The sequence below is a fragment of the Pyrgilauda ruficollis genome, unplaced genomic scaffold, assembly GCF_017590135.1.
Source record: "Pyrgilauda ruficollis isolate IOZ18807 unplaced genomic scaffold, ASM1759013v1 scaffold42, whole genome shotgun sequence".
Lineage (NCBI taxonomy): Eukaryota > Metazoa > Chordata > Aves > Passeriformes > Passeridae > Pyrgilauda > Pyrgilauda ruficollis.
In genome coordinates, this window is record NW_024525712.1 from 1,353,680 (window position 1) to 1,381,442 (window position 27,763).

The following is a 27,763-nucleotide window of genomic DNA, read 5'->3' on the forward strand; positions in this document are numbered from 1 at the left end:
CTATTTTACCAACCAGCTTCAGTATTAGTACCGTTCCTGGCAAGCAAACCCTTGTGTATCTTTGACCAAACTACAAGATGACTAATTTCAGTGGATTTCTTAATAATCAAATATCTTCCTCTGATCACAAATGAACAGAATGGGGCTAGGGGAAAAAGGTTTACCACTTACCACTTTAGTTAATTTAAGTTGTAGAATATAAATGAAACTTGACAGTATCTTCAGTGTATAGAAATCTGTGTCCAATTACTGTAAGAAAAATTGAAAGGTAAAAATCTGCATTTTCTAAAACTGCTGCTCCTAAACTGCTACATACTATCACTTCATACTTCCATTTTTATTATTTTGCATTCATGATACTGTCTTGCAAACCATTTTCCAGAGAGGGTCTTAGTAAAACTCAGAAAACAGGCTGTCCTTTATATCCCTTCTACAGTAATCAAACTAGGCTGTTAGGTAGTTTGTTAGGGTGTGGTCTCTCTTCCCATAAAAATTGATTAAAACTAAAAGCTAAAGCAATAAAAATGCATGGAATAGACTTGTCCTTTAAGAGTTGTTAACTTTCATTCTTCTATTTCCCTTGTAGTATACACTCATATACTGTTTTTGTCCTCCTTTAATTATTGGTGGAAGACTCTCAAAGAGGAGGTTTTTCTTCACTGTCATCTTTGAAGCATCTGCAGAATTAATTTCTGTCTTTATTTCTAATGATCCCTATTGAGTCTATGGAAAGTTGCTTTGTCTTATGAAGTAGTAGTGGGCATGCTGTTAGGGGAGCATATAACTTGTGTACTATACTGGAGTACTCTGTGTGTGTATTCAAGCATATGTTATAAATTCTTTCTTTTTCCTTAAATTGCCTGCAAACCTTTCCAGGCACAGTTTTTTAGTCTGTTTGCTGACTAAGCTTTCACAAATATCTTGCTTTGCTGGGAAAGCAATCCCCCTTTTTTCTGACATTATAAGTCCAGCTGCATTGTGTATTTATAATAAAAGGATTAGGTAGGAAGGATTACTCCACCCATGGTAATTGCATTCCTCTACTTGGGTGTAAATTAAATTTCTGCCCTCTGGGTGTGTAGTAATTGACCCAATTATTCATAGTCTCATTGGCATATGTTACAGTTCTTTCAGATCAGAATGTTATATCTAATTTGATGGCCATTTTCTTGTTCATAATCAATCGTTTGTATTACCTGTTGATCAGCTACATTGGAAAGACTACATTGAGATAAACATAAAAGTATAAGGCAAGTGTTCTTATTACTCTTCTATGTAGAAGGAAATTCAGAGTGTTCTTCATTTTGAACTTAAAAGAAGTCTTGTGGCAGTAGGAGATTTTCCACAGATTATAGTATTCCTGCAGTATTTTTTTTATATTCAGAGTATGTAAACCCCTTATTCGTGGTGTTTCTTGGGTATATTCATAGATACTTCAAATTCTACATTTACCCTGCTTGGTTATAACACTAATATTAGTCCTTTTGAAGCCACAGTATCCTATATCTCATTTTGGGTTGAGAAGCTGCTGTTGTATTTATTTCCCAAGGTGAAATATGAATGAAGGTGTAAACCGTGTCATGATTTATGGCTCTGTTGAGGTGCATGCTTAAGAAAAACCTAAATAACCACATGTACTAATATCAATGTATTAATAATGCAATTTTATGTCCAATGTAGTTTTTAACTGCAATACTAACTGGGCTTGTTTTAAACATATTAAGGGATGAACTGTTCACATTTGTTTTGAAAGTTGTCAGCCTGCACTTGTCAGAGCTTAGTGTTGCTTAAAGTGGTGCTGATCAATTAAGATAGAGGACAAAAGGGAATGAATATATAGAAAATTAAGCTTTGTTAATTATGCTGAGACCACGCCTTTCTTTCTGTGGTATTTGATGCAACAATTTATCACAGGTCTTGATTAATGTCCATTGCAAGCAAAGAATATGTACTTTATGAACGTTTTTTAAAAATAGTATTATCCTCTTCTGATCAATATTTTTAAATGTGGAAATCTCTTTTTAGGAATGCTAATGACTGCCAATGAAGCCCCTAAAATGAATATCTATTATATACCAGTAAGTAATACAAGTTGTTGCTGATATTGCTCCTAAAGACAATTGTTTGGTGCCATTCAGGTATTTTAGTTGAAATTCATATCTACATTGTCTGAGTTGTCACAATAAAGTAAATTTAGGTTAACAATAATTTATTAATGTAACATGTTGAATTACTTAAAAAACAAGCTGTAGTTTGCCTTTTGCTGCCAGTTTCAAAACTGGTTAGTGGCTGCAGAAAATTCAGGTGGAGCTTTTTTGGATAGCTGATGAAAAATAGGGACTATGTTTTTCAAGATAATAACTTTGCTTTGTTGTGAAATATTTCATTAGTGTCTTTAATATGTGGTGTGCAGTGACGTAGTCATAGCAGTAAATATTCTTCTCTGTTCTGACAAAGAAGTGATACTGTGTGACTTCAGGTACGGCTCTTGACTGTGGCTTCTGCTCAATGCCCTTCAAATGCAGCTTTTCACAGGATGAGCTTTCCACTTGAAAGGCTTAACTGTAGGTTTAACTATATGCTTTATCTCTGCAGATTGGCTTTAGGGAGACTTAGCAGCAAGCCTTCTGGTGTCAGGGAGTTTTACAGAAAATTACACCTGCATTTCACTCTTGGTTTAGTTTCTACAGTGTGTTCTCTAGAGGTTTTCTTGTTCTGATAGAAGATAAATACTAGGATACCTTTGTAAATTTTACATGCAGAATAGCTGACCAGGTTCTAAAAATACATACACTTCTTAATTAATTTTATTCACATTTTGGACAAACTGTAAAATTTATTAATATTAAAATATATATTTAATTATTTTTTCAATGAGCTTCAAAAAGTCTTCATTTAGCCAATTGATTTTGAATGAATTTATCTTTTGCAGTTCATTTCTGGTCATCCCCCACTGCCATATCCACTGTGTATGATCTTGATTATGTTCAGGATGGAGATTTATGAGTTACATTTCTCTTTGTGAAATAGAATATATATACATGTTCTATTTGTGTGTCTAAACACAACAGTATACCCCTCTAAACAATTCTGTAGTCTGATACATTTACTTACACAATTAGATTTTTGCATTTAAAGAGATGTGGCATTTTATACATGAGTTATGCCAGGTTGTTCTTTGGATGTGAATTTCCTCTTTCTGTAATTCAGCTCTACCCAACTCACATTTTGTTAACTGCACTATTCCATGCTTTGAGTAACAATGGGAGACAACAAATATTTTTTTATTTATGACAAAATATTAGCTGTATTTAGAAGGTGAACACTTTCTTTCCATTTACCTTGTCCTTGGTAAGGTTGAGAGAGTAGCTCTCTAAGCATTTTTTTTGTCTATCATCTTTTTTAATTAATGGATTAGGGAACACAAACTCACGTATTTTTGAAATGTGATGAGTTTTTAAAACTGGAATGAGCTAGTTAGTCAATTTAAATAATCCAGATGCAAAAAGCATTCCTTCTGTCACTAAAGGTAAGGTTCAGCTTCTCTCTGAAAGTTGTGCACTGAGATTATGTTTTATGCAGGTGTGCATGATGCATGAACCTGACAGCTATAGCACATGGGAAGTTCGCATTCAACTTAGCCAAAAAGTTATTTCATTGTCACCAGTGATGAATGTTTGTTAGAACTTGTTCAGGCTAGCATTATTTTGAGTATTCTCACACATATTGTAAATCAGAATGAAAAATACTTAATTTTTGCTCTCAAAATTCTCTCATAGAATCCTCTCTGAGTACTGAATTTGTGTTTCTGAAGTCAGACAAGTAATTTTTAGTTAAGAAATGTGAGCACTCTGTATTAGATCTCAGATCATACCTGGAGACAATATTGCAAACTTAAATACTGACTAATAATCATATCTAGTATTTTTGCAGCATGTGGGCTATTCCAGTGAAGATTAACATAAATCTTGCCCTAAACCAATTTCCTGTGTGACCATCTCCTGATTTTTGTTACCTGAGTCTGCCTAAATTTGTTTGGATAGTACCTTTTTATGGGTTTTACACTCACAGTGACTTGAGTATACAGATGGACCCAAATGATGAATGAAAAGCATAAATCCAAATATGAGTTCTATATTTGAAATATTGTTGTATACAAGAAAATTTAAAATTTATTTTAAAGGCTACTGCCCAGTTTAAATTTGCTTTTCAGTTAAGCTAAACTTCTCCAGTTTGTGTCAATGGCTTTGAGTTTGAAGGCTGTTGAAAATACCTGAAATGCTGTTGTTACTTTTTTAGTTGACAATGTGTAGTTCATTTCAAAACATGTAATACTTACTTTAGACAATAGAAAAGTTAAATAGTAGTGAGAAGAAATTACTTGAAATAGAGGCAGAAATCTCACACTCTGGTCTGATTTTTTTACCCTGTGCCTTTTTGCAGGCAAGACAGAAGGGGCTGGCACAGCCAGTGTTGCATAATTGAAGGGTGTTTTACTACATTTCCTAAAAATCAAGTGTGTAGCTCACTAAATCTGTTTTTGTTGTCTGTTTTGTTTATTTTTTAATCTACCTTTCAAATGAAGAAAATATATGAAATGGAGGACTTGTGTCAGCTTTCAACTGCTCCAGGGCTTTTTTTATTAAGGAAAACTTAATGTTATTATTAACACGTTCATGTTACAGTTTTATTCCTTGATCTTCCAGACTAGTTATTTGAGCTCAGAGTAGCACACCTGTCCTTTGGTTTCTCTGTCAGTAGATGATTAATACATGTGTTTTTTCCATCCTTGGAAGACTTACTAATTTCGTTGCACAGACAAAGTTAAGTTAACAAAGTTAAGTTCAGTTACGTGGGTCTTTGGAGCAAAACTTTGAAGAGCTGTATTACTTGATCTCTTTTCATGGTGTCATTTTCTGTTTTTTTCTTAGAACTAGGATTCACAATTTTTTTAATGAGTAACTTAATTCTCCATTTCTTTAAGGTAGACTTGAATAGTACTAGAAGTGTGTCTTTTGTCTCTGAGATGTTGACGGGAACTGAGTTAAAAGTCTTGTTGAATTCTGCAACAGAGTAGATGCCTGGGAGAAATGCTGCTAACTGCAAAGGACAGTTATGGAAATTAAATCCATTCAATTGCCCGTGCCCATCATTGGCCTGTAGGGCCTGTAGAGAATAATTATTCTCTTGTTTTAAATGCTCTTTGGAACAGCTATAAGGAATTGCCATGGCTATGATCAAGGAGGATACTTCAAATCCCAAATGTATGGTGCTGTGCTCTACGTAAGGAGAAAAGAATCCACAGCAGTGGGAGTCTTGCAGAGCAGTATGTGCACAGATGGGTGCAGACAGACCCAGCATCCGCTGTCCGTGATTGGAGTTGGCCAGACAGTGCAGGACCGTGCCCAGCCCAGCATACCCCCCTCTCAGCAGGTTTTATTAGTGTGGGCACAGTGCTGTGCTAGCACAGCTCCTGACTGGTGAACTGGAGCTGGCTCGTGTCCGGCCAGCTTGGAATGTGCTCTGGCTGAGCTCATGTCTGACTGAATTATCTGTGTACGTGTGCCCGTTCTCTCCATGGTTAATGCCAAAGCTAAATTTCCATTTCAAACCCAAAAAGTTACTGTCTCTTGAACCTCAGGATTATAAGAGATTTGACAGTGAGTATCATAATATTGCTTGTAAAAGAAATTGCACACATCAGCTTTTCCTGCAGAAGTTTCATCAGGGTAGGTATGACAGTTGAGACTAGGAATGTCTGAGAGCATTGCATTTCTTATAAAGAAGTAAAAAAATCACTGCAGTTTTTTCTTTTGTGTGCAAAGCTATAAGTAGAGGAAGTACAAGGTGAGTTTTTTGGTTTTCTGGAAAGGACAGGCAGGTTTGCTTTTCAATGGCAAGATACCTCATATAGGTACACAGTGCAGAGTGATCAAAAAGCAAATTGAATCTGACCCTTGAAGTGAAATGTTTGTGTTACATAGGTAACATCTTGAGTGGCTTAGTTTAGAGACTTTGTTTTTGTTTTATTTTGCTGGGATTTAATGAGGGCAAATGCCTCTGAATTCCTGACTGGAATTGGGCTGTTTGCCATTAGTTTAATAGCTAACTTGCAGTTTATGCAAACATTTGGAACCTGCTTCTTGCCAGCTGGCTTCCTGGTACATCACTTTGATGTGTGCCTCGGGAAGGTTGAAATGAAAGTTGTGTGTGCCTTGGGATAGTTTTTAGACTACTGACTCAGAAACATAAGTTGATTCAACAGAGCAAGCAGCTCCTGGCCAAAGAAGTGAAGAGAGCAGAAGTTCCCACTGACACATGGTGGTCCACTGACCTGGGATCTAAGATGAGTCAGATTCTCTTTAAGTTTAATTGAGGCTGTCATGTTCCATAGCATACAAGGTTCTCTTTGCAGGTTGTACAGAAAACCTCCTCCATGTCAGCTCCTGGGTGCTCTGGGTAAAGAGCAAGGGGCATAGGTGTTACTCCGAGTGTTTACTTCTGATAACAAACTTGTCTGATCTTAGCACAGATGTTGCAAATCAGTCCTGTCTCATTTATTGGACTTGAATCTTTCGGCTACATGAACATACTGAAACTGAAACTTGCTCTATTCATTAGGTTGTTAAAAGAAGAGAGCAATTAAGCATGTAATTAATTGAGTGTAATATTCTGTGTTCTGGATTTTTTTTTACTTTCCTGCAGTCTTGGCAGAACACACCCTGTTGAGGCTAGAAGCAATGTACTTTTGGTGTAGTGAAGATATTAAGGTCTTAAAGGAAAAATAAATCCTGGAGCGTCTCTGGCTTCTTTTCAGGTGGTTTTGGAAAATAATTTGATATCCTAGCACTCCCCTAGTTCAGGGCTGTTAGAGTTATAAACTGGAAATGCTTCAAGAGTAGGTATTTCTTGCCTACTCAGTGATTCAGTTTCTCCAAGTGTATAAGGGTTCTGGTTTCTGATACAATACCTACTTTGGATATGTGGCTGTCCATATTCTTAGGAATATCATGAATTTTGTCCTCTTAAAATTTTTTGACTTTTCAGCTAAACCAGCCATTGCTGGTACTTCTTGCCTTTCATACATTCTTTAACTGATTTTGTTCCCCCCCTTTTTTTTTATACTTCTCTAGTGTAGTTTAATTACTGTTTATCAGCGTTTTTTTGCTTTGAATACGCATCAAAGATGCTTATCCTTAAAGAAAAAAAATTTCCTTGGATTTAGAAAAAAAAATTTTTACAAGACCTGAAAATTAGTTTTTTCTGAGTGGTTAACCCTGAAATAACATAATCACTGAATAAGGCAACAAATCCTATTAGTTTACATGTTTTCATTTAATGCTCTGGTTATTTGGTGAAGCAAATCTATAGAGGGAATTTGTGTGAAGGAAATACAAGTCAAAGCAGTTTTTTGATACCTTAGTTCATCCCCTTTATTTCTTTCTGGATATTTGTTTAAAGTAGTTCTAGAATGTAAATTAGAGATGAACATGCTTTGATCGTAGGTGCCTAGATGAGCTGCTTCTAAATGGCTGAATTGATCAAAGTTGTGTTCACTTTGCTCCCAGGCAGAAAAAGCATTTATCTGTAATAGGTAGGTATTTTCTGTCAGTCTGTGACAGGGTGCTCTCGCTAGTTCTAAATAAGATGTTATGACCATCAGATACCTGTCTTTACAGTCTGTCATTTTTCACTTTAAAAGGTGTGGGAGGTTTCCCCTGTGTTACACTCTTCACACTTAGCTCCATGATCCAGCCTTTCAGAACAGTTTTATCACTCTGAGACTTACACTTTATCCATTTGGGATCCGCTGATTGTCTTTTTTTCTCTTTTGGGTCTTGATATTACAGGAATACAAACCTACCTGTCCACATCTTGCACTTCATGCCTTTAGGGCCAGTGTTCTGTATAGTCAGCTGTCATTCAAATAGTTTGTGGGTGCTGTTAGAGTTACAGTGAGACCTTCTGTACAGATTTTTGGCTAGTGCCGTAAAAGCTGTGAATCAAGTGATGCAATTCTTATTATATTTGTGTTTGGCATTTTGACACTAATAGAACAGATTTTCAGTGGAGTGCGGGATTTTGATTTCTTTTAGAGTGTTTTCATGTCTTCTGATTGGCAGTATAAGGTCATTCTGCATGGGTGCTGCCTCAGGTGTTGTCTTGAAGATCATCTGATGAGGCTGTGTTTTTTAGAAGACAGTTGTTCACCCTGTTTAATGCAGCCCTTCCCTAACATGCTTTTGGTAAAGTGGAGAGCAACCATGAAACTGGCTTGTGCTAAGAGATTTTTTCTGTCCTGAAACAATAGGTAATGTAGAAAAACACTTTGTAGTCTGGGGAAAAAATATAGTAAAATAAAATGGTAGTTGTGACGTAAAATGGAAAATGTTGGTCTTAGTCTTGGTTTGTTAATTTTGAAAACTGTGAAATGACTGGAAAAAAGGGTTGTTATGAAGTAATTTACTATGGTTGAGCTTTAGGGCTGCCAAGTGTCAAAAGAAGAAAGTTCCATTACTAAAAAGATACTTGAGTGCATCTTTGGCCTTTAAGCTAATTCTAATTCAATCTTGCAAAATTGTGTTTTCCATCCAGAACAGTCTAATCCCTCACACACACACAAAAAAAATGTCTAGTGAATGATACATTACCTATGTCACAGTATTTACAAGCATAGGAAAAAAGTTGTTTATCTTCACAAGCAGAAATGTGAGCTTCCTACTTTTAACCTAAACACTTTCAAACTGAAAAATAACACACTGGGCTTATTCCCAACAAAGGATATCCTCCATTTCCCATGTGCTGGCTGAGACACACAGTACCACTTATCACATATATATAGAAGGAAAACACCAATGTGTGATGATCAGGAAACAATTTCTGATCTTCCTGTAAAACTTGTTTTAGATGTTTTCTGGTGCTGATGATGTACTAGTCCAGATTATGAACATGTATGAACCCTGCTTAGTGCTGTTGTGTCTGTTAGTGTACTAGGCAGCACTTCTTCAGTATTTTTTACCAGACAGCAGCACACTGACTGTAAAGTCATACATATAGAGCACAGGAGAAAACTCTTAAAAGCAGAAGTTGTATGGAATTATACCAGGTGATTGCTCTTACCACTGAGAAAAGAATCACATGCTTTTTAGTGTTGTGACTGTTTCTCAGGCAGTTGGTGGTAATGCACCTTCTGTTCTTGAGTTCTTACTTTAAGAAATATGCTTTAAGGGGGGAGTGTACTCCCCTTGCTTTAAGCCTTGAGTATCTGAAAGATATTTTTTATTTCTTAACTTGCACTTGTTCTTTCCTTTGGGCCACCTATTCTTCACTTGATTTCTGAAAATCTAGAGATGCAGTTACCTTGCTTCAGTCAGTGAAGAGAGAGGCAGTCACAGATAATGAATATGTTAATTGCCGAATTAAGTTTTGTACTGTGCTACGTCTATCAGCATGTAATAAGAACTAAAGTATTTTAGCTTTTGAATCAGAAAAGACAAAGCATGTGAAAATTTTCTCCATGTAATAATTTCAACTCAGTCTTTATTTCATTACATTTGAAAGTAGAGGATAACTGTATTGTCATCTTCTGTGTTGCACTCAGAATTGAAATATCTTGTGAGTTATGACTATTTTATGCAGAAATAGTAAAAGTTACAAAGATCTAAAGATTTCCATCACAGAATACCTTAAAAGTAAATAAAACTATAATGTATGTGAAAGCTTTTGAATATTTATTTGAAAGCTGCTTTCTACTTAAAATTATGCAAAATTTCTTTAGCATTATGCTCTGCAACAAAGTTGGTTTACACTGAGCTTATCTTCATTATCTGTCTTGAGGAGCTGCATATTCCCAACAGCTTTTCCTTCCCTTTGTGTTGTCTGACAGTACTAGCATAAACTCAGAGAGAAGTCTTCCTCCCAGTTTTGCAAAAAGCAATTAAGCTGCAATGGTAGGGAGTTATTAGAAACTCATACATTCCTAGATCTCTGGTAGTTTGTCAGTCATGTAAGGTAGACAAAGAGCTGGATTTGCCATTACCTTTACATCTGTAGCATTCCTCAAATTTCCCTAAAATAGATCATCCTCCAGTATGTTTTGGTTTAATGACTGTAAAAATATTTGTGCTGTAACATCCCTTGGCATCTGGTGTGTACTGTAGGAACTCTGTTCCCAGCCACTTAAAAGCACAAGAGGCAAGATCCTACACCGTGTGAGGGTTGAGGAATTTTCCTGTCCCATCAGGAGAAATTGATAAGGGGACATGCTGAGACTTGGCATTTCTAGCTTATTTTTGGTGGTTCTTACTTACTAATTTAGATTGCCATCAGGGGCTGTTGCATACTTAATAAAATCAATGCATATGTTACTCGTGCGTATGTTAGTACTGGAAGTTTTGTCTGTTGATGGCCTATGCCCTTCATATTGCAAGAAGAATGGCATATGTGCCATTATATTTTGAGAAACAGATTTCTGAACATATTAGAACAGTTGGAAGCTGTGTAGAAGTTCTTTCCTTGTTTAAAAGGAAGGCCAAGACATTATGAAGTTTCCCACTTACCACTGCCTTGTCTGCCTCTCCTGTAGTCCCAATGGTAAATGCAAGGGAAGAACTTAGCAAGGAATTTATTCTTTCTAATGTATCATGATGGGGTGGAGTTTTTTGTTAGACTGTGTAAACCATGAAGGTGGTATTGTAGTGAGGGTGATTGTGCTGGTTCAGTGACTCAGAGTCACTGGACAGTAAATTGACTACATGAAGGTTCTGACGAGTACCAGAATCTATGCAGAGGAATTGGTAAGAGCACTTAGTGAAATGTGGAAGGTGTGGATGGACAAAGTAGAATGTGGTTCCTGACTTACTGTCAGCAAGGCATTAGATCAGCTGATCATACCTAATCTGCATCTTTTTTTTTTTCATGGATAAAGAAAGACAATCAGCACATGTCCATAGGTAAATAAAACCAGTGAAGTGAGTCCCAGCTGAACTTACTGCACAGTATTAAGGCAGTTTACCTAGTTGTCTCTCATTTTTACAGCTGGTATGCCATAGAACCTGCTGCATAGAATAAGGACGACTTTTGGTAACTCTTGAATTATTTCCAGCTGATATTTTTGGGAAGATGCTTGAAGCAGGTCATGGTTGTAACACATGCTTTGAGAAGCCGCTCTCCCCTTACCTTTTGCGCTTCATTTGATTAGTTGACTTTATGTGAAAGTAGTGTGTTCTTGTACTTCAAGTTTCTATGTATCTTTCTGACTTCACCTTGTCTCAATATTTAAAAGATGTAGGGAGCCTGATGATTAACAGATCCATAGCAGTACTGATGAAGTGTTTGTTTTATGTATGTTAAAACATGATAGGGACATTGGTGGAGGCATCAGACTCTACTCCTAATGCCATGGCTGATAAGTCACAGATGACTTGAGAAGTGCCCCTTTTTACTTTTGTCTTGTGAGGAAAAGAGCTACTCTGGTAATCTTATTTACAGTTTTAAGGAGTAACTTCATTTGCTTGAGGGTGTTTTTTCCCAGCATGACAACTGGACCACTGTCTCCTTCAAAAGATGTGTCCTTCACCAAGAACACTCACAGTGATAGCAGACCTGTGACTGGTTAACTGACTGTAGTACTTGTCAGACCAGAGAATATGAGATTTAAAAAAAACAAAACCAAACCACCGCTATAAAGCCAAACTACTTAGAATTAGAAAAAGAAATACTTACTATCTGGTAACTACTGGGTTGGAAAGATTTAGTATCTCGTTCCTAGAAGATGCATGCAAGTTCCTGCAGCAGTTTTTGTTTAACACTGGGAAGATCTTAAAAGCAATGTTTCCTTAAACGTGCTCTCTAAGGAGTAAAACCTCCAAATAGTTGATTTGGCAGCTTCCATAGCATAGTGAAAGGTAGGAAAACCAACTATTCAACCTCTCTGATTAATGAATGTGCCAAAAATGTCTGGATGTGCTGGAGTTAGGATGAGAGAAAGAGCCAATTCATTGTATAATTCAGTGGAATTTATGAGTGTGTGGGCTTAAAACCAACTGAGTGCTGTTGTCAGTAGTATGCCAGAAGGGGAGAGTGTGCTGTTTAGTCTCTCTTGGTCATGTCTCTACTGCACTGAGCTACTTGATGTCTTTAAAAGCACCAAATATACACTGTGTGATGCAGGGTGAATGAAAGCATGAAATTACGAAGAATATATGGGAAATTTGTTTGCAGTTTATTCCCCAAACCAATTTAATTTAGAGAATCAAAGAATTTTCTTCAGTCCATTAAATAGAATTATGAGATTAACAAGGCATAATTGGAGTTGATTGTAGAGCATTCATAGGAAAAATGAAGATTACAAGAGAATGATAGAATTCAAAATTACAAATTGTTTGGAGCACGTTGGTTGCTATGGGAAATGCTGTGTTTGGAAATGTGGTGGACAGAAACATAACAAGATAATGTGATCCCAAGGCTCCTTCCTAACATGAGCTGATCTCTTGGGCTGGCTGTGGTTGAAGGCCAAAAGCATAGTAACAAGAACAGAGAGCTGCAGCTTTTCTCATCTACAAGCTAGAAAAGATCCATCTGGGTTTACTGGAGTTACCAGTTGCAATTGATTTAATGTTAACTGCTAACAAGGTGCAACAAGGTGTTCTTTCTTCTCTTCACTTCTCAATGTATCTAGATGGAAACTTTTCAAAGTTACTACATATTGAGATTTGTCCAATTCTTAAAATTAGAGAACAAAACATTGAAAATAATACTCTTAAAATGAATAGTAATTAATATTTCATGTAATTGCATTAATTAAACTTGGCTATGCAATTAGGGAGCTAATTATGTTTAAAATGCAATTGCACATTTCTATCACTGCTCACACCCTGGGGATCATAATTTATTTTTTTTACCTCCCTCATTAGACCTTCTGTAATCTTTCTCCTGTTAAATGGTGTGATTGAAACTGTGGGTATGCATGCATAGATGTGCATTTGCTTTCTCCAGCAATTATATCCCGTTAAAGGTTTTAAATGCTTCATATTGTGCAATTTCATTAAAAAACAAACAAAATTAAGATTTTAGGGTTACTATTTGTCTTCTCCAAAGAATTCTTTTTTGTCCTGTAGGTGAATATGTATGTGAAGTCTATGTTTAGTTTCAAGAAATGATAGTCTAGAAAATAATCTCTCCTTGTTGAAGTGCTTTAAGTTTTATTTTTGGTTTTGTTTTTTTAATGGGAAAAGAGGAATGGATGAGCCACCTTGGACTGTGAAGTCAAGGCCATCTTATCACAAGCACTCAGATTGCATAATGTTTTTCTTGAATATTTCAGACTTCATCTGAAATTAGTTACTGGTTGTTCCCCATTATCTCCGCTTAAAAAAGTTGTTAAGAGTCACACTCCTCTGATGCTTAGCTCAGCTCTAGTTTATAGTGTCTCTGTGATGTATTCATTCTTGTGCAAGCATTACTGATTCAGAAATCCCCCTTGCTGTCTTTCACAGTCCTTGCTACAGTTTGCATTCACATGTACTGGAATGCAAATGGAACGTACCACCAACTCATTCATAATTTTACACAATACACTGTACCTAAAGATCTGTTGAAGACCTTAAATATGTGTTATTTTTGTTGTAATCACTGTTATTTAAATAATATGGCAGTGAATTATTTAGTTAGTACATTTTTGCTACTTAATAATGGTCCTAGTCAAAATGTGTAGAAGGTACCACAACACATAGATTTTTGACAAAAGGTTTTACTTCTAAAATACAAAAGAATAGTGATAGGATGTATTTTCATGCTTTTTTGTTACTAGCGCTATCACTGTGGTGTGGCATGATATGGCCTTACAGAGTTAATTTTTGTGAAACTGAAATTTTTCTGAATGTCATGCAGCCACAGCAAATAATGCCTCTGCTTTCCAAAGCCTCTGGAACTGTGTGGTTAAATGATGTCCACTTGCATTAAGTCTTCTAGAGGAAATTCGGACAGTCTAAACTTTCCAAATTCTACTGAATAATTTTCAAATCCGATTAATGCTGTCTGTGAGCATTTTGCGTATTTTTGGTAGCTAAAATAAACCAGTGAAGATTGGGAGGGTTGAGTCTTACTATATTTTGACATCTTGTTTATTGCTGAAGAGTTTATCATTGCCTTGTTTGAAAACTTCCAGGAACTTATTGTTTAACATCCAGAAAAACAGATTTTGGAACCTGTTTTTATTCCCTGAGAAGAAAAGAGCAACTGTTCAGTCACTCCTGTAGAATTGGTCTCAGAAACTTTCAAACAGATACTTAACAAAACTTGTCTGGATGTGCATTCATAGTAGTTTAATTTAAATCTCTTGACATCTGACTGTGGAAGCTTTTACACATCCTGGGCTTCTTTTAAGTTGTTGAATATGTTTAGTACCAGTTAGGATTAGGGCAGGTTTTTGTGGCTCTAAGAGCTCTGCAGAGCTGGCTGTCAAACTGTTGAGTGGTGATTAAAAGTGTACAAGTGCTGTGTGGTGTTTAAAATTGAAGATAAGGAACGTCCATTGTGGGCTGGGAATAATACCTATGCTGTTCTAGGGTTCATTGATTTTAGGAGAATTACAGACCAATGACAGGATGATATTTTCTACTGAAGTGCTCAGGAATTAAGCATGGCCAGAAGAACATCATGTACCATGTAAGACTTGTGGTGCCACGAGATTACAAAGTCAAACATATTGTAGAATAGAACACAAAGAGCTGTGATTTTTGAAGTTATTTGACAATATTTTAAAAACATTTTTCTGTGGACATTTTTCTCTTCTATTTCTTGGACAGTTTGGTCTTGGACTTGTTGTCTCTGCTCAGCTGCATGCTAGATGACTCATCATATTTTGTGTTTTCTGTGTGTAAAGTAAAGTATTCTAATGTGTGTAGGAAAAATTTGATACTAGGTATCACAATACGAATAATTATTAAGTCCATATTTGTACTTCCTATGGCTTGGAATAAGATGAAAGGCGGGGTGAGGTGTCTGCATTTTCCCTGTAGTGGTAAGTTTTGCTGTGGGGAGGAGGGCACTGGTGTGACCCATCTGTCACTCTGCCTTGCAGTGTGGTGGGGCACTGAGGGACAGCTGTGCCGTGGTCACCTCCTGGGTGCTGTTTCCACTTGGTGAAGGAGAAGGCTCTGCGAGGGGAGCAGAGCACAGAGCACCCCCTCACTCACTGCCAGCTGGGCCCTGCTGGTGGGTGAGGCTCCTCTCTTGATGGGCAGAAACATTTTCAAAGCAATCTTACTGACTTTCAGTAGCAGTTGGCAGAAATTGTCTCTAGAAGTGGTTATCCTACAGAAAGCAGAATAATAATGAAAACAGGAAAAAATATTAATTTGATCACTGTTGGTGCTCATGTCTGGTTTTCCTGTGCTAAAAAGTATTTGGATAAAAGCCGAGCATAGATGTGCACTCATTTAATAATGATTTTCCCATTGGCTGAGTGCAACTTTTCTAAAACTCGCAGAAGAACCTGTTTGGTATATAATGAATATTGTAAAAATGATATCTACCACTTAACTTGCATGCAATTACCTACCTCATAACACTTTCTTATTTGGGCTGTGAATTTCAGTGCATTTTTCTCTGTGAGGTGTGGTAGATTTGTACCTTTTCTCTCCAAATTGGCAAGTATATTACTTGACCTACGCAAACTCCACAGCTTTGTTTTGTTCTGGTGGCTTTAACAGGACTGCAGCCCAGGCTGATGTGGTGCCAGTGCTGGATGACAGCAGCTCCAAGGGGTTCCACTTGTGTTGCAATGTGGCCCCTGGATGGAAAGTCACAAACTGGGGAAGACAGGCCAGTTTCACTTCTCCCACCTTGTCCCTGGAGGCCCAGTGCAGACCATCCCTGTCAATTGCTGCTGTTGTACCTGGGCACAGGAATGGTGGAGCCCTGGAGCCTGGCATTCTGGAGTGCTTTTAGCATCCTCACGGGACGGCTGTTATTTGACAGTGGACCATTAAATTCTGCAGTGAAAAATGCAGTAGCAGTTAAATTGTGTGAAGGATTACTATTGCAAAAGAAGGGCATTTCTTATTTATGGTTTTGTCATTGTGGCTGATACTGTTTGCTGTTTCTATTTTTGAATTTCTTCCTAAGCTTTAAAAAATGTTTCATTTTAGTGCATGAAGCAGAGCTCCTAAGTTGTCCTAGAATAGGTAGGCAAGTGGTTTCAGCAGGGTGGGAGAAGGGGAAATAAGGTAATAAACATACACAGACATCTCTGTAGGGTTTTCCCTTCTGTCAGTTAACATGTGAAATTTTAATAATGGTTGGACTTTCTATTTTTTCCTGGTATTCTGCTGCCACTTTTTTCCATTAGTTATCTCATTTCCCCCACTTTGTTTTCTATGATCTGATCATCCAATTCGCTCCACAGATGATGGTGAATACTCAGTTTTTTTGCTTCATGTGTTTGATGGCACAGATTGTGCCCCATGAAAGGTTTTACTCTTAGTATGAGGTTTTGCATACAGGAGAGAATATTGTCCTTAAATTTTATTACAAGAGAAGTTTTGTTTAGTTAGTAAGCAGCCTGCAAGGTTTTTGTTAGTAATAAAGAGAAACTGCTTCATCTAAAAATTGTAGGTAAACTTAAGGTTCTTCCACTCCAGTCATGCTTTGATGGTCTGGTAATGAGGCATAGATAACTGATTTCTTAAATGGCAGGAAGACATTTAATAGATCTAGACTGCTTTCTTTTTAATATTAAAGCTTGACATTTAAATAAGTGTGTTGGGGGAAAATAAAAAATTAAAATCTGGATGGAGACAAAAGCTTCTGGAATGTTGGCAAGAAGTCAATCTGAATGTTATATATGTCATTTATTCCTGGAGCAGACATGGGGATTTTGGTCAATTAAGTAGGTAAAATGTTTCTTGTTAGTGACATCTTGAGTATTTTCTTGGAAGCACTTGGTAATTGGAATGAAATATGCAGCATGGTAAAGTGCACTTTTCATTTGGCATGTAATGGTTCTCAGCTAGGGCTGAGATCTTAGGAAGATAAATCGTATTTAATACAGAGACAATAGTGGGCTAGAATAAAATATTGTTCTCTGGAGTGTTACAGGCAAGAATATGCTACATAGAATGTTATGGTCCAGAACACAATTTTACAGTTTTTTTGTGTGTAGCTGTCTTCAGAAGAAAACTTCTGAATTAGAAGGAACACACTTTTTAAATGAACAGCATTATCTCATACTGTTAATCACCAATCACATTAAAATAAACTATGTATATGTTAAATAAATAAAATCACTTCTAGTTGTTTCAATGATTGAATGGGATCTTAAAATGTTGTTGTATCACAAGCATTCATATGGTTGACTGGAGTTTATAACATGAATTTTTAGCAAACAAATCAGAAACCTCATTAAAAGTCCAACTATGGGATTTAACTGGTCACTTAACATTCTAAAATGTCAGCTCATTTACTCTAGAGAGAAATGCACTGTTAGATTTTTCCATGCAGCTAACTCACCTACTAAAATAAGACTTCTGGAACAGCTGAGTGTGGCTGTATGAGTCAAGATGGAAAGGAATCTCAATCAGAACAGTGGGAGGGAAAAGTAAAGGGAGCTGATTTTTAACTTAGGGAATTGGAGTAAACTTATATGGAAAAATACACTGATAGTACTACCTAATATTGTGCAAACAAATCCTTTGCCTTATCATGGAAATACGCAAGTATTCTTAATATTTCCTATTATCTGTTCATACAGTCTGGGTTTATCCCTGCATAAAAATACATTAAATACATCTGTGTGATGTTATAATTAAGATAAACAGGGCAAAGCAGGATTTAACATGATTGCATAGTGAACCTAACGAGTTCAAGATCTAGCAGCACTTTACAAATTAGTTACTGTCTGATGCCATTAGTTTGTAATTTCTTCTATAATGTTTGGCTCTAAGCTTTAAAAAAATTGATCAGACTGGGACCACTTGAAACCTCCAGATTGGCTGGTCTCAAATGGCCTAAATTAAATAACACTTACATCATCTATAGTACTCTTTGTTGGTAATGCAAACAATAGGTTTAATTGTGTTCTCTAAGTGCTGTGGGATTAATTTGTTTGTAGCACAGTAGCCAAGAGCCTTATTGTGGGCTTTTTCTGTAAGAAAATGCAATGTTATAACTTTCTGTAATATCCACAGGTTTTAGGACCTGCCCCAAAATGGTGTTCCTTCTTGGACAACTTGACTGAAGAACTGGAAGAGAATCCAGAAAGCACTGTTTATGATGATTACAAATTTGTTACCAGAAAAGACCTTGAAAATTTAGGTAAAACAGTTGTATACGCTGTTTGGCTGACTTCTTTGTTCAGTTTTTGAACATTTACACATCTGATTTTTGTAATTTCAGTGTGATGTATGAGGACTGCTAGAAATTCACTGACAGTAGTTTTCTCTTGTTTTCTTTGTTATTAATATTCCAGAGTGAGGCTCTAAATTCTTTGGTTCCCAGCCAGTATAACACAAGACACTTGTTTTCTCAGATTTTTATCTCAAGAAGGTGATTGATATTTGCTGATATAATACATCTGGGAACCTGCTGTGCTTTCATATGCCACATGGAAGGCATAGGAAGAGAAGTTGGTTTTGTAGTCAAAATATTTTTGAGGTGCTGCAATAGAATTTGAATTTAGTATTTGATTGTAGTAATTTTCAGAAAATACAAATCATTCTAGGGCTAATAGTTTTAAGAAATTGAAATACTGAAAATTATATAGCAGAGAAGGTAAGCAACCTTGTCCTGAGGCAGTTAGTTCTTTTTCTGTCCATTACATGATTTGATCACAATGTTTTGCTCCAGTTTACTTAATTTACCTCTGACTGTGAGTGTTGGGTTTGGTGCAGGGCAAAACACTTTAATTAAAAAATCTCTCTATCACACTAAAAAAGGGATTATCAAACACCTATGGGAATTCTTTGTGAAGTTCTATAGAACATAGTGCATGTGAGCATTTTTTAAAAGTGCTCAGTAATGTGTATTATGACAAGAAAACTGGATCTGGTTGCTCTCAAGAAGCCTAAAATTTTTTGCTGGCCAAAGTGTTTCTTATTGACAGTTTTACTTAGTCTTGATGTCATGATTGTGACTGTTAGATTGATATTTTGCATTGGCAGTGTTTGTTTATCTTAAGGAAGTGAAGTGGCTGGCTTGGAATAGAAGTTCTTTATATATGAAAGCTCTTGGAAATTCTCTGGAACTTTTTTCCTAGGCCTTGCTCATCTCATTGGATCATCATTGCTCAGAGCATATATGCATGGCTTCTTCATGGACATAAGACTTTATCATAAGGTAACTAAGGCTGAATCTTGTCAATTTTTATTCTTAACAATAAAATATATGTGCTGTGGGTTTTTTTTGTCTTTTTGTGGTTTTTTTTTGTTTTGTCTGGAGTTTTTTTCCGTCCAGATAATGGACTGTGTCCTGCATTAATGGTATTTTCTTTTTACTTCCTCCTGCTTGTTCAAAGGCAAAAATGATGGCCAACCCCTTTGCCTATGAAGAATATAGAAGAGAGAAAATAAGGCAAAAGATAGAAGAAACTCGTGCACAGAGAGTTCAATTGAAGGTAAATCCTAGAAATAAATAGTATACTTTGGGGAAAACTGTTCATAAAGAGTAATATATTCCTAAGTGTATCTTAGAGATGTAGTGACTTAGGATTTAAATCTGTTTATCATTGGATACACAGAATAATTTATAGAACTTCTTGAATGGAAACATAAAATTCTCATGTGTATCATTTTGAAATGCTGATACCAAACTAAAAGAGCAGGTCTCATCTCATTTGCCACTTGAGCAAATAATCCACTGGTAAAACTTTGCATTTTATACTTCTCTCATTAAATTACTTAAGCCACTGAAACATGATACTCTGGAAAGAGATACATGAAAATTGTATTGTGTTTATAACTAATAACTTTCTAGATTGGATCTGTTCAACATAAAAGGAGAAAGAGTTGCTTTTAAAGTTCGAAAGCTGATGCATTAGAAGTTAAAAATAATATACAAGTTCTTAAATCTTCTCTAACTGCAGTTGCTTTACTAATACCTAGAAATATTTGGAACCAGTCAAGGGACTTTTCTGCAACAGTTGTAAGAATGTAAAGCATGTAGGTTGCATGTGTAAAAGGCTAATTTATGAATTGCTTTCCTCTTTTTAGAAACTCCCAAAAGTTAATAAAGAACTTGCACTCAAACTGATTGAAGAAGAAGGAGAAGAGCAACAGTTTAGTAAAAAAAGAAAACAAAAGGTGAGCTCTTGTTTTGCTGAATTCTCTAGCTGGGAGCACAGAATTAGCAATGCTTTTTTTTTTTTTTTTTGTTGTTGTTGTTATTGCTGTTTGGCCAAAGAGATTCAATATACCATTGGTTCTGTTTCTTATAAACAACTTACTCTGGTAGGTGGCTTTAAGATGTATTTCACTATAGCTGCAGCGCAAAAAAGACCATATAGTAACTTGAAGCTAAAAAGGATTAAATACTCACTGTGAAGGTAATATGGGTTTCACAGGACTCCAAAAGCTGATTAATGCAGCCTCAATACCACAGCTCTTCAAACAAGACCTGTTGTTTGTATTTGTTTTTGGTATTTTGGTGGTGACCATGACAGGATAGATGTTGTCTATAAAATTTAAGATACAATTGCCTTTTTTTGTGTATACAGTTAAATATATTGAATAGAATAGCCAAAATAGGTCTGCTTTTATGCAACAGGAGTTCTTCTGGATGTTAAAAGTGATCCATTACTCCGCTATGAGAAGTTTTTAGTTGAAGAAATGGGTAAATGTTAATATCTAGTGGGGGGGTGGCTTTTTATAGGTAACACTTCATAGGTGCTCATTCTCACAGGAATATAGCATTCATGACAGGCAGACACTAGCTGCATGTGATAAATAATGAAATCTTATGTGTTGAGGTTAGTAGGAAAGATGAACTACTAAAAAGATAGGTGGTGGTGAAACTTAAATGAGAGTTCAGTAGATGGGAACTGATTTCTCTTGGAGTACACAGAGATAGTGTTATTAAGTGGACTAAATAGAGTGTATATAAAAGTGTACATAGAGGTTATTTTTCTGAAACCGTATTAGAGTCCTATGACAAGCAATTCATTTTAGGCTTTGGGATTTAATATTTTGCTGTGGTTGAAAGTTACACGTTTGCACTGGTTTTATCTTTGAAATTTCTTCTTCTTGTTTTCTGTATCCTTAGTTCCACCCTCCTTTTCTTCAGTAACAATGAAAGCCTAATGCAGTGGTGGGATTAATATGCTGGTATAAGTTGAGCAATGTTAAAAAATAAACATTTTCTATTAAAAAGCTATGTATGCAATGATTTTAAAATGACAGTAACTGGTCTTCTCATAAGATGAATTAGTAACTTGAACTGTTCTGAATTCACCAGTAGCATAATTTACACTGAGTTCATTTTACTTTGACATGAATTAAATTGCCTTTTCCATTCTGTATGTGAAAGTAGTGAAGAAAAAGTGTTATAATATGTATAACAACATTTCCTCTTAAGTATTTACAGTAAAATAATAGTAGCATTACATAAGGACATGTACCCTTATAATTTGTTTTACATGTTGTAGACTCATCCCCATCAGGCAGTATATTTGCCTTGCAGGTACTGCTGATTAGTCAGTAGATATCAAATGTCTCCAGACTAGCTGGCTGAATGTATGAGAAACATTTATTTGAAAATATTAGTAATTGTGTATTTAAAGTGTCTGTACTGTGCATTAAAAAACTCTTGCTTACAGGTAGCTTAAAACAATCTTTGTTAAAGTACAATAAACATAAATCTCGATTTTTATTTGACCTGGAAGGATAAAGCAACTGGAATTTCATATCCTGGTTATTAATTTTGTTTAATTAAGAAAAAGTGTTACTTATTTTGTTAATGTCTGTTTCAGAATTGTCTAACTTGCTCATGCTTTGTTTCTGTTCCAGAATCTGCCCAGCCTTCTCAAAGATGATCGTTTTAAGGTCATGTTTGAGAATCCAGATTTCCAGGTGGATGAGCAGAGTGAAGAATTTAGGCTACTTAACCCACTTGTTTCTAAAATAAGTGAGAAAAGAAAGAGGAAGCTAAAGATCTTAGAAGAACTGGAAGCACGAGGACAGGTAAAATATTTTCCATTTGGGTTAAGAAAGCCTGTGGAGTTTTCTTTTCCTCTCTTTCAAGCTTTCAGACTTTTCACCCCAGGAAGATGGAGGCAATGCAAGAATGTCTTATCAGCTGCAATAATTAATTGTAATTTATAATTTTAATCTAGTTTTTAGATGTAATACTGGTTTTACACAAATACAGGTTTGAAAAACATAAAATATGTAAATGGTAACAACTCTGTAATATATTTTCAGCTTATTTGCTGTTACTGCTTTTGTTCAAAAGTTGTAGTTCTCTTCAGCTCTATCTGTGTAAAAGCTGTCAGTACTCTAATTGCAGGAATGATTTGGAAAGAAAATTAGTTGATGGTTTCTTATTTTATACTATTTTTGTCTGCAGGAAGAGGAGGAAGAACCAGAAGGAAAAGCAAGTGATGCAGAAAGTTCTGAGAGTTCAGATGATGAAAAAGGCTGGGTTGAAGAGGTCAGGAAACAGCGCAAGCTTTTACGCCAAGAGGAAAAACTAAAGCGGCAGGAAAGGCTCAAGGAGGATCAGCAAACATTACTAAAACCTCAGTTTTTTGAGATTAAAGAAGGAGAGGAATTCAGAAGCTTCAAAGACTCTGCCAAAAAACAAAAATTAATGAAGTAAGACAAATAAATGTTCCTATTTTAATAGGTGGGGGTGGATGATTCTCAAGTACTTCCCTACAGTGCAGGCCTGCAGTGTTTTGACTTGGAAGCACTTGCTAGTAAAGCTGCATTTGGTGATCCAAGGGTATAACTTAAGGTGACATAGTCACTGAATGCTTTGTTTTATAGATAAACAAATACACTATTTAAAGTAGGACAGAGACAGAACACAAATGAAATGAGTAAGATACTACTGAGTCAGACTGGGGGATCCATTACTCAGTGTTACTGAAGTGCTGTTCTACAGCGCCAGTGATGTCTTGTGAGACTGGTTATTTTTCTCCACCAGTGTCAGTATGAGGTTAAGAGACTGGATGATTTTAATCTGACTATCCAAAAGAGTTTAGAATGCTACATGTGTAGTCACTGTTTTGGGAGTAGAATCAAGATGGGTCAACATGGTAAAAAAATCATTGTTTTGTTTGGGTATTTTTATGGCATCTAGAAATTTTCAAAATCTACACTGTCCTTATAATGTCAGGACTTACTATTTCTGTTTTTCATTTTGCAATACAAAATACCAGGCTAGGAGTGTGTTTGTTAAATGTAGGTTTTTGATTTGGTTTGGTTCTTTCATTTCCTTAAATTGATGATCATCTGAAATAATGGGTACATGGATAAGCATGTCAAACTAAAGAAAGAGCACATTAAATTAAAGGATTTGGCTTTGAGGTGCTCAGTGACTGCAAATCTCATTGATTTAGTTTTTTCCAGAGGTGAGTTGAGCCCTTCAGAAGATGAGATTTAATAGCATTTTATTGCTTGGAGCACAGACACTCATTAAACCTTTCAAGACAGCTGCTTCAAAATTTTTGCAGCACAGCTGGTGCAGAGCAGAATTTTGATTAATGTTGGAAATGGGTTGTTGAGCTAGATGGATCTCATAATAAACATTTTGGTTTTATTTAGAATGAAATTATACAGTCAGAGAAAAAGTGAATAATACAATGGGGCTGTTTCTTTACGTCACTGATAACTGCTCTACAATCTAGTTGTTTTATGATGAGAATTTCTAGGAGACACATAAAGAAACACTTGATAAAAATTCAACCTTTTAACTAGAATGATCATATAAAATGGATTTTTAAGGATTAGCAAGACAGTGTTCCTATTGTAGTCAGATGGTGTATGATTTCCATTTCCATGTTGTACCTGTAAGACCTCTTTTAAGTAGAAATAGCGGTATTTTATAAATAGGTATTTTATAAATTTATTTTTATAAATAAAGTTTTATAAATTTTATTTATATAAATATTTAAATATTTTTAAGTATAAATAGTGGTATTTTATAAATAGGGATTTATAGCAGTTCAGCAAAACTGATTGCCATGTTTTCCTTAGCTGTTTTTTTATCAGCAAGTAATTTCACACAGATTTTTTTTTGTTCTTTTTATTGTATATACCCGCTTATTCTGAACTTTTAGTTTCCTTAGATGTTTCCATTAACTTTCTTCTGATTATTTTTCTTTTTTTCTTTGTTCCAGAAGATGAAGTAACTTGTTAATTTTGTCAGTTTTTCTTCTTTGTCAGGAGAAAATCTACTCTGGGTACTCTGACAAAGTATTATAGGTTAAAAATAATTTTTTTACAATGTGATTAGGTTTATAGTCATATTAGCTGCAGCTTGGAAGGAGCCTGAAACACTGGTCAAATGGCACTGTATTCTCAGTGCAAGTGAAATATTTCATTAAAAGGCTGTATGGCTGCAGACTACTCATATACTGTTCTTTTGCACAAATTCAGCTGTGGAGCTCTAAAGAAAATTCTCAAGGACACTCAATTTGAAGCATAAAGATTTCATTTTGTTCAAAATATGGAAGGCTCAAATGTGAAAAACAGTGTGGAAATTCAAGTAAATAAGCCAAGGTAGTTGTAAGGAAGAGAAACATTTAGAAAAAAATAATGCAGTGTGACACAGGACAAAGTAAATTCTTTCATCTGGGTTTAAGGGAGAGAAATAATTTCTTCACCCCAGGTAAAGCAAAAGCAAATACCACAGATCTCTCCTGTAGATGAAGGAATATCTGTGATGACATAAACCATTAAAAGACTTTTAACAGACTGCTTGTAAAGAAAGGAGAATCTGTGTTAAGATTTTCTGCTAATAGATGCCTTCTCTAGTAGATGCACAGAGAGGATATAATGTAAAATGTAAAAAAGAAAAAAGGAGAGGAATTTGAGGACAGAATAGGATGACCAAAAAAAATGAATGTGGTAGCATCACTTCCTTTGTTTTCTGAGTTGCTGTCATTGAATTGACTTACATGGAGTTTTTTTATCTTTGTCTAAGCAATTAGCTCTATACTCACTGATCCCCTTTGTGTTCGTCCAAGCATTGTTCTCAGTATGGAGTTTGGTGTTCATCAAATTCTTAGAAGAAATTTAAAAATCAACAGCATATCTGTTTCATATAATGCATATCTGATACCATTTTGTAGTCATAATGATTTAGCCTGTGTTGTGAGCTAACTTGTTTGGTTTGGTTAGGAAGCATTTTTACATATTAGAATTTTATGAAGAAAATAAATATGTTTTGTGCTGGCCTCATTCAGTGATAAGTAGTCAGCATAAAAGTAATTAATTGAAGTAGCATACTGAAAACTGGAAATACTGTAGTGGCATGTACAATCTGGTGAGGCTGGCATGTTTGTCTTTGATTTCTTATATCCAAGTTACAGGATGATGGTCTGTGACCAATATAATTAAGTACCTTAATACCTTCACTATGCATTTAATGGCTAGATGTTCTTTTTCTCTCTAATCATATAATGTTCTACCTGAGGAAACAGTTTATGACTTATATAAAACTGGGTGTTTCTTTTGACATGTTCCTGACTCAGCACGGCTCCAAGCCCAACTTTCAAAGCAGTGATGCGTACTATAAATTTCTTTCTAGACCGACAGTCTACGCATTTTTCCATGCAGGAAAGCTGCAGAATTTACTTGTGGTTCTATAAAACACCTTGTTTCAAATCCATCTACGTTTAATTTTCCCCTTTTGTATTCTTACTCTTGCACAACAAACCTGCAAATCCTTGCTTTCTTTCCCTACAACGTAAGTTTCCTACCTAGTAACTTGAAAGGGAACCATAAAAGGAAAGGATTTTTATCTGTGTGCTAAGTATTCTTTTGATATACTTGATGTCACTTCAAAGAGTATGTTACTGAAGTTAAAACATGTCAAAATCAAAAACGATAGTAGTCATATTTTATTAAAGGTATGACAGTTAATGTATGTGTCTTCAGAGGTGGCCAAGAAAGCCAACAAAAGCACATGATATTCCTTAGTATTGCTAAAGAGATATTCCTGTTTTATAACAGGAGAAGTCCTGAAAAACTGTTCTCTTATAATGAGGAAGAAAAAATTGCATGGGTAATTTTTTGGTTGGCTTTTACATTAGGGCAGGGGAATTTGCTTCCCATAATGCTGTGAATGTATCCCTTGAATTAATTTGTTGAGGAAGATGTAAAAAAAGCCAACCAAAACAAAAACCCTAGCTGTTGTTTGTGTATCAGTATGTACAACTCACTATCACTTGAGGTCTGCACGGTTTCAGATCACTAGAGCCATACCTATGTTTTGTTCTGTAAGATTACAGCCCCACAGCATGCTGCTAGTATCTACTCATTTTAATTTTTGTCCTGACTGAAGCAGTGTCTAGGCAGTCATGCTAAATAATTGCTGGGTAGTAGCCATATTTCTCCAGTTCACTTTCAAAGGGGAGAAAATGGGACTTGAATGTAGAAATCCCACCACAATGTTGGTGACTGATCTTCTGCCACAGTTAGCTCTAAGGCTTAGCTTGTCTTTCCGATTCGCACAGATGGAACAAGTTTTTACATGTACTCTATGAAAAATATACTACAGGAAAAAATACAAAGTACCTAGTCATGAGAAATAAAGTAGTTCTTGACAGTAATTTTTCATTGTTAATCTGAAAAGTCTTTGTTACATAAAATGGCTCATTAACCAAAATTCAGTGGACTTCAGAGACTTCATGCATAGGCCCCAGCCATGAATTCTTCATACACAGTAAATGCTGTTGACTTTGGTGGCTGCTATTTTTTTATATATAATCTCTATTTTTATGATTATTTATTTTCCACTTTAAAAAATGTACAGAAAATGTCTCTTGGCCCTTTTCAGAGAGAGCTAACGAGGCACTAATAGTATCTCAAATTGCAGAAACTAATTTTGTTTGCAGTAAGGGGAATGTTTTCTAAGCACATGCAGAGAGTGTGATCGTACAAGCCATGTCATATTCTCAGAGGGTGCTACTTAACTCAAAGGACCTACATTATAGGAGAAGGATGAGCCGTGTAAGGACTCCCAGGTGCCTTTAGGGAGGCTGGCTGAAGGCAGCGCTGTCCCTGCCTGCCTCCCCCTGAGCTGGAGGCTGTGTGGGAACAAAGCGTTTTGTACTCCTCAGCTGTTCCACTTTACAGCCCACCTTAACTGAAGTTGGCAACCATGATACTAAATACCAGCTCACAGCTGGGGCACATCCCCGTGGCTTGTTCTTGCAGGGCATTAACTTCAGCGGAGAGCTGCAGATGGTCAGTTTTGTCACAGCACCTACTCCCTTGTCCACAGAAATGCTGGAGCTTGGTGCCTCAGGGAGAGGCTCTGCACCAGTTTGCTTACAGAGCCTCGGTGATAAGCACTGGGCCTGAAGGCATATGCTTCTGTGCAGCTCCTGCCTGGGCCCAGGGTCTGGCTTTGTCACTTTCTCTTGTTTATATTGTTCTTTTAGTCAGTAAACTACTTAGACTGTTGTGGGCAGTGTCCAAACAGGCATTTGGGCTTGGATTAAGAAGTGAAGTGATTTGTTCAGAGATTAATTCATTCGGGTGTATAGTCAAGCTTACTTCCTTCCCTCAAAAGTGTCTCCTATTCAGAAATAAGATTTCAA

The 27,763-nt window shown here is 36.0% G+C and overlaps 1 protein-coding gene across 3 annotated transcripts in view; it reads left to right on the forward strand.

The window, feature by feature from the left end:
• Positions 1 to 27,763, forward strand: part of NOL10 (nucleolar protein 10) — a 60,843-nt gene that overhangs the window by 17,358 nt on the left and 15,722 nt on the right. For all 3 annotated transcript variants that reach the window (XR_005955998.1, XR_005955997.1, XM_041477903.1), the window contains exons 13-19: positions 2,026 to 2,078; positions 18,189 to 18,315; positions 19,256 to 19,335; positions 19,514 to 19,612; positions 20,208 to 20,297; positions 21,999 to 22,172; positions 22,558 to 22,805. Coding sequence is in view for 1 of the 3 variants with exons in the window: in XM_041477903.1 (XP_041333837.1) it covers positions 2,026 to 2,078; positions 18,189 to 18,315; positions 19,256 to 19,335; positions 19,514 to 19,612; positions 20,208 to 20,297; positions 21,999 to 22,172; positions 22,558 to 22,805 (871 nt within the window). In the remaining 2 variants the exon portion in view is untranslated. The remainder of the gene's footprint in view (positions 1 to 2,025; positions 2,079 to 18,188; positions 18,316 to 19,255; positions 19,336 to 19,513; positions 19,613 to 20,207; positions 20,298 to 21,998; positions 22,173 to 22,557; positions 22,806 to 27,763) is intronic.